This window comes from Rhinopithecus bieti, unplaced genomic scaffold (assembly GCF_001698545.2).
Source record: "Rhinopithecus bieti isolate Rb0 unplaced genomic scaffold, ASM169854v2 scaffold_56975, whole genome shotgun sequence".
Classification (NCBI taxonomy): Eukaryota; Metazoa; Chordata; class Mammalia; order Primates; family Cercopithecidae; genus Rhinopithecus; species Rhinopithecus bieti.
The window spans coordinates 1,315,056-1,322,169 of NW_016823127.1; the positions used below are offsets into that span (position 1 = coordinate 1,315,056).

The 7,114-nt window shown below is 53.4% G+C and overlaps 1 protein-coding gene across 1 annotated transcript; it reads right to left on the bottom strand.

Annotated features, from left to right (window-relative positions):
* Positions 1–72: 72 nt before the first annotated feature.
* Positions 73–4,454, bottom strand: GCAT (glycine C-acetyltransferase). The gene is made up of 7 exons (XM_017861261.1): positions 4,357–4,454; positions 3,741–3,887; positions 2,012–2,166; positions 1,793–1,875; positions 1,458–1,629; positions 975–1,096; positions 73–405 (listed from the first exon to the last, which is right to left on the bottom strand). Exons 2-7 carry the CDS (start codon positions 3,774–3,776, stop codon positions 254–256), a joined length of 720 nt encoding a protein of 239 aa, XP_017716750.1. The 5' UTR covers positions 3,777–3,887; positions 4,357–4,454; the 3' UTR covers positions 73–253.
* Positions 4,455–7,114: the final 2,660 nt, after the last annotated feature.

The window sequence follows — 7,114 nt, forward strand, 5'->3', positions numbered from 1 at the left end:
CCCTGGCTCCTGCTGGATTCTTCAACCAGCCACAGGACTGGGCCTGCCCAGAGACAGTAAAGCAGACCAGAATGTCACAGCCAATTTTCAAACTGTTGTTTCACATTCTCACAGCCGTCAGCGCAGGCCACGTCCCAGCCCAGCTCTGGGACTTTGGTTCAGGGCTCAGAGCCTCTGCTCTGAGCTGATCGAAAACCTCCTTTGACCCTGTGGCAGTAGGTGGACCTTGGCTCTGCTCGTCCCTACCCAGAGCTCAGGGCAGTGCCCCGTGCAGTTGCCCCACTTCCACGAAGGCCTCCACACAGCGGTCAATGTCTTCCTCACTGTGCACTGCTGAGATCTGTACCCGGATCCGGGCCTTGCCCTTGGGGACCACGGGGTAGCTGAACCCGATGACAAAGATGCCTGGGAGGATAGAAAGCAAGGACGTGCCAGAACCAACAGGCTTGGGGGCAGAACACAGAGGTCAAGGGAACCGCCCCAACTCTCAGATTCGGGACTGCCTCATAGCCTGGGTTTTTTTTTTTTTTTTTTTTTTTGAGACGGAGTCTTGCTCTGTCGCCCAGGCTGGAATGCAGTAGAGGCGATCTCGGCTCACTGCAAGCTCCACCTCCCGGGTTCACACCATTCTCCTGCCTCAGCCTCCCGAGTAGCTGGGACTACAGGCGCCCACCACCAAGCCCGGCTAATTTTTTTGTATTTTTAGTAGAGACGAGGTTTCACCGTGTTAGCCAGGATGGTCTCGATCTCTTGATCTCGTGATCTGCCCGCCTCGGCCTTCCAAAGTGCCGGGATTACAGGCGTGAGCCACCACACCTGGCCTGCCTGCAGTTTTCAAGCTTGGACAGACAGGTGGCCTAAGAGGCCGCAGTGTGGCCAGGGGCGGCAGGGAGAGGGGGTGGTTCATAGTCTATGGGTTTCCCTTTCTCTTCTCTCAGGACCCATCACCAGTTCTCTCGTCCCAGCACACTTACCTCTCTTCAGCATGTCATCCGCCATGCGAGAGGCCAGCCGGGCATCACCCAGCATCACAGGGCAGATGGGATGGCTGGCTCCCGAGATAGTGAAGCCAGCAGCTTCCATCTTACTACGGAACCTGTGGGTACAAAGTATCACAGGTAGCTAAGGGGCCGTGGAGCATTCACACCCGCTCCTCCCAGGGACCAGGCCTGAGGTCTGTGCAAGCAGGATCAACAAAGACAGTTACAAGTTCTAAGAGGCAGATGGGAGCCAGGCAGGGGGCAGGTAGAACAAAAAGGGAGGTGGAAAGACAGGATGGACAAGAGGGAGACATAGAAGCTAGAGGGGAGAGGCAGAGAGAGAGAGGACGGAAGGGAACAGGCAGAAGCAGACCTGGTGGGCACAGAGCTGTCTACAAGCCTGGGCAGACACACGAGGCTGGCTCTCACCATGTCCCCTGGCCCCCGAGCCTGCCCTATCCCTGCTGGGAGCCGCACCTCTGGGTCTTGGCAGCCATAGACTGGACAATGGTGTTACTCTCCATGAGTAGATCTAGGGCCTTGGAGGCGCAGCCAACAACAGCAGGTGGCAGACTGTTGGAGAAGAGGTAGGGCCGGGCGCGCTGTCGCAGCAGGGACACCAGAGGCCCAGGCCCTGTCGTGTAGCCCCCTGAGAAGAAGGGAAGAGGTGGGGGGAGGGGTTGGTCAGGGGCCAGAGCCTACCCCAACCCCCTCCTGAAAGTACAGTCCGTGCTGCCCTCCCCACTTCCCTGAGCCCCTACAGGGCCCTCCAAAAGGACAAGGGGATCCTAGGGACACAACCTTGCAGGTACCTGATGCTCCACCCAGGGCCTTCCCCAGGGTGGAGTTGATGATGGTGACCTGATCCATCACGCCCAGCAACTCATCTGTACCCCTGCAAGGGAAGCTGCCACTGCTGTCACTGCCTCCTGAGAGCCCAGGGATCATGGATCAGGCTGGGGACTGGCCTCCGCATTGCCCAGCCACCCTCAGAAGCCCCACCCCAGGCCTCAGGTGCCACATGGTCCCACCGTCCTGTGGGCCCCAGGAAGCCAGTGGCATGGCATTCATCCACAAAGACCAGGGCGCCATATCTAGAGGCGAGGCGGCAGATCTCCTGCAGGGGTGCGATGTCGCCATCCATGGAAAAGGCCCCATCGGTGGCCACCAGGCGCAGCCGATGCTTCTGCGGGAAAGACATGAACAGGTGGTGGGTGGTGTCAAGCTGGGCCAAACCACCTATGTCTTGTGCTGCTTGGAGCTCTGAGAGCTCATCCTGCCCAGTGCCCAGCACAGAAGTGAGCAAAGAGGTGGACACATAGGTACCACCATCTTGGGGGCTGGAACATCCTCTCCCTCATCTGTGCCTCTCAGCCTCACCCATCTCCACTGTGAACCCTGGGCAGTGAGAATGGGCTCAGGTCTCCCTCTCCTGTGTAAGGTCCCAAAGGACAGGCTGGGCTGGGACCAGGTCTTACCAATGTGTCCATTCTATCCTTATGCCTAGTAAGGGCCTGCCACACAGAAGGTGCTTGCTAAAACTTAAGGCAGGCCGGGCGCCGTGGCTCACACCTGTAATCCCAGCACTTTGGGAGCTTAGGGGTTCGAGACCAGCCTGGGCAACATAGTGAGACCGTGTCTCTACTAAACATTTTAAAAACTGGCTGGGTATGGTGGCTCATGCCTGTAACTTTGGGAGCCCAGGAGTTCAAGACTAGCCTGAGCATTATAGTGAAACCCTGTCTCAAAAACAAACGGGCCAGGCGTGGTGGCTAACACCTATAATCCCAACACTTTGGGAGGCTGAGGCAGGCAGATCACCTTAGGTCAGGAGTTCAAAACCAGCCTGGCCAACATGGTTAAACCCCATCTCTATTAAAAATACAAAATTAGCTGAGCACAGTGGTGGGCGCCTGTAATCCCAGCTACTCCAGAGGCTGAGGCAGAATCAATTGAACCCGGGAGGCAGAGGTTGCACTGAGCTAAGATCGCACCATTGCACTCCAGCCTGGGCAAAAAGAGTGAAACTCCATCTAAAAAACAAACAAATGAAAAACTGGGTGGGTGGGCACCTGTAGTCCCAGCTACTCAGGAAACTGAGGTGGGATGATCGCTTGAGTCCAGAAGGTTGAGGCTGCGGTGAGCTACGATTGCACCATTGTAATACAGCCTGGGCAACAGAGTGAGACTCTGTCACTCACACACACACACACACACACACACACACACACAGACACACAAAGGGAAAAACCTCAAGGCATCACGGTACAATAGAATAATGCTCTGGTGTCAGGCACAGTGGCTCACGCCTATAATCCCAGCATTTTGGGAGGCCAAGTAGGGTGGATCAACTGAGGTCAGGAGTTCAAGATCAGCCTGGACAACATGATGAAACCCCGTCTTTACCAAGAATACAAAAATTAGCCAGGCGGGGTGGCAGACGCCTGTAATCCCAGCTACTTGGGAAGCTGAGGCAGGAGAATCACTTGAACCCAGGAGGTGGAGGTTGCAGTGAGCCGAGATCACACCACTATACTCCAGCCTTGGCGACAGAGCTATACTCCAACCTTGGCGACAGAGTGAAACTCTGTCTCAAAAAAAAAAAGAAAGAAAGAATAATGCTCTGGGTCTGAGAGATTTGTGTTCAAATCTGCTGTTTCAAACTTTCAGGCTATCTGTCTGTGAGTGAGGAGTTGGCCTCTCTAAGCCTCACTTGCTTCCCCAGATGGAGGCTGAGTGTGGGCCCAGGTGTGGCCCCACCTGGGCCTCCTGCAGCTTGGCTTCTAGGTCGGCCATGTCCAGGTGGCGATAGCGGTACTTGTGGGCCTTGCACAGGCGGATGCCGTCGATGATGGAGGCATGGTTCAGCTCATCCGACAGGACTGCGTCCTCTGGGGTCAGCAGGGCCTGGAGGGAGGCAGTGAGCCATCACTCAACCACCCTAGGCTTCTCCCTCGACCAGGACTCCCGCAAATCAAAAAACTGTGCTACCAGCCAGGCTGTTCCTCTGGGTAGAGAGGCAAGGCGTTCTGTGCTTCCATCTGGGCCCCCGTGCCCCAGTGCCGGGCTGGACCAGCGCCCTGCTCTAGTAAGAGGAGGCGAGACTATATTTGGTGAGTACCAGGCCCCCGCCTCCCCCAGCCTTCCAGATGATGTAGCTTATCCCCCACAGTCTCTGGAACTCAGGCTCCTTGCAAGCCCCAGGATTCCTCCTGGAGCACCTACCTGGCCCAACCTTGACCTCCAGAAGAAGTGGGCTCTGGAGCCTCTAGGCATGGCACTGAATCCTCCTAGGTTCTCCCGACTGTCCACCCCCAAGCCTTCCCCAGCCTAACAGGCCCCAGCAACCCTCACCCGCAGGACAGCTTCCACACACCTCAAAGAGGCCGGCGTTGGCGTCAAAACAGCTGGGATAGAGGATGGCATCCTCCCGCTGGTGGAAGCGGGCTATTTTTGCTTCTAGATTCTTGTGGATGCTCTAAAGAAAATGAGTGAGACACGTGTTGATGCCTGTGGGGTCATGTGGGACAAGTCCGAGGGGACAGAGGCTTGGAGGACCACAGAGACCCAACCCAGAAAGCCTGCAGCCTCAGCCTCCTTACTTTCGGCCACACATGGGTTATCCCAGAGCTGCCAGGAATCTGGCAGACAGTTCCCATTGAGGAACTGGGGACCTGTTAGGTTCCCTTCCTGGGCAGACTTTGGTTTTACAATAGCGGTCTAAGGGTGGAATTACGGGAACTCGTGGAGAAGGAAGATGTGTCTTCCTAACACCACACTGAGTGTCTTTTTTGGTTGCCTAATGGCAAAGAAAAAGATCACAGAGGTAATTCTGGATTCATCTGCGCCTCTAATTTGTAGATTTGAAAGCTGTTGGGTGTGGGTGAGGGCTTTGCTGGGAAGTGACTGGATGTGAGTCAGTTCTGCCTCTGACATTCATTTCACTCTCACCTTTCTGAGAGGGCAGTTAATGATAATCACAAGTAGGAGCACAGACTCTCTCTCTCTTGTTTTTGGCAAATGAGACAGGGATTCTCTGTCACTCAGGCTGGAGTGTAGTAGTGAGATCATAGCTTACTGTAGCCTTGAACTCCTGGGCTCAATTGATCCTCCCATCTCAGCCTTTCCTCCCTAGTAGCTGGGACTACAGGTGCGCACCACCACACCCAGCTAATTAAAAAAAAAATTTTTTTTTTGAGAGAGGGTCTTGCTATGTTGTCCAGGCTGGTCTCAAACTCCAGGCATCAAGTGATCCTTCTGCTTTGGGCTTCAAAAGTATTGAGATTACAGGTATGAGCCACCATGCCCAGCCAGCATGGACTCTTGAGCCAGGGTTCAAATCCCACCACAATAGACTGTGTGCCTCTGGGCAAGTCACTTAACTTCTCTGGACCTCAGTGTCCTCATCTCAATAGGAGGAATAAGAATAGCACCTATCACTTAGGATTAATAAGTTAATACTTGTAATGTTCTTCCTTTATTTTTTTTGAGACAGAGTTTCACCCAGGCTGGAGTGTGGTGGCACCATCATGGCTCACTGCAACCCCTGCCTACTGGGTTCAAGTTAGCAAGTCCAGCTAATTTTTGTATTTTTAGCAGAGACAGGTTTCACCATGTTGGCCAGGCTGGTCTTGAACTCCTGACCTAAAGTAATCCACCCACCTCAGCCTCCCAAAGTGCCTGGATTACAGGCATGAGCCACCACGCCTGGCCAATAGTTGTAATTTTCTTAAAAGATTTCTTGGCACATAATTAGTGCTATTTAAGTTTCATACTTATATAAATTTATTTTGTAACATTTGGAAAATAAATAATAGCCAACATTCATTGAGCACTACTACGTGCCAGGCTGTTCCATGCTTTTTTTTTTTTTTTTTTTTTTTTGACAGAGTCTCACTCTGTTGCTCAGACTGGAGTGCAGTGGTGTGATCTCAGCTCACCTGCAACCTCTACCTCCTAGGTTCAAGCGATTCTCCTGCCTCAGCCTCCCAAGCGGCTGGGATTACAGGCACCCACCATCATGCCAGTTAATTTTTGTATTTTTGTAGAGAAAGGGTTTCGCCATGTTGGCCAGGCTGGTCTTGAACTCCTGACCTCAGGTGGTCTGCCTGCATCAGCCTCCCAAAGTGCTGGGATTATAGGTATGAGCCACTGCGCTCAGCCTATTCTAAGCATTACATGTATTAAGTCTTTAATTTGTAAGGATCTCATTAAGTGCTATTATCTTCAGTTTTCTTATGAAGGAATTAAGACAGAGAGAGGTTAAGATACTTGCCCACAGGAACAGGGCCACTAAAGGGCAGCACTGGCAACTGTGCCCCATCAGAACAGACCCAGAGCCCTCAGTCTCAGTTCCTGCCACCTACTCCTCTTTTCCTATAGAAGGTCAGGTGTGACCCGGCGTGGTAGCTCATGCCTGTAATCCCAGCACTTTGGGAGGCAGAGGCGGGCAGATCATGAGGTCAGGAGATCGAGACCACGGTGAAACCCTGTCTCTACTAAAAATACAAAAAATTAGCCGGGCACGGTGGTGGGTGCCTGTAGTCTCAGCTACTCGGGAGGCCTTGAGGCAGGAGAATGTCGTGAACCCAGGAGGCGGAGCTTACAGTGAGCTGAGATCACACCACTGCACTCCAGCCTGGGCAACAGAGCGACACTGAGTCTCAAAAAAAAAAAAAAAAAAGGTCAGGTCTGAGGAACTCTGTTTTGCAGGTGGGAAAACGAATGCTCAAAAGGCAGTTTCCACTTTGGGAGGCCAAGGTGGAGGAGGAGATCACTTGAGGCCAGGAGTTCAAGACCAGCCTGGCCAACATAGTGAAACCCCATCTCTACTAAAAATACAAAAATTAGGCCAGGTGCGGTGGCTCACGCCTGTAATCCCAGCACTTTGGGAGGCCGAGGTAGGCGGATCACGAGGTCAGGAGATAGAGACCATTCTGGCTAACACAGTGAAACCCCGTCTCTACTAAAAATACAAAAAATCAGCTGGGCGTAGTAGTGGGCGCCTGTAGTCCCAGCTACTCAGGAGGCTGAGGCAGAAGAATGGCGTGAACCCGAGAGGCGGAGCTTGCAATGAGCCGAGATCACGCCACTGCACTCCAGCCTCAGCAACAGAGTGAGACCCCATCTCAAAA

Excerpts from the sequence above, each read along its gene's own strand:
- GCAT (XM_017861261.1), bottom strand. The coding sequence starts at position 3,776 with ATGGCCGACCTAGAAGCCAAGCTGCAGGAGGCCCAG. Across the intron at positions 2,167-3,740 it reads CCAAGCTGCAGGAGGCCCAG|AAGCATCGGCTGCGCCTGGT; the intron begins GTGGGGCCACAC and ends TCTTTCCCGCAG. Across the intron at positions 406-974 it reads GGATGACATGCTGAAGAGAG|GCATCTTTGTCATCGGGTTC; the intron begins GTAAGTGTGCTG and ends CTATCCTCCCAG.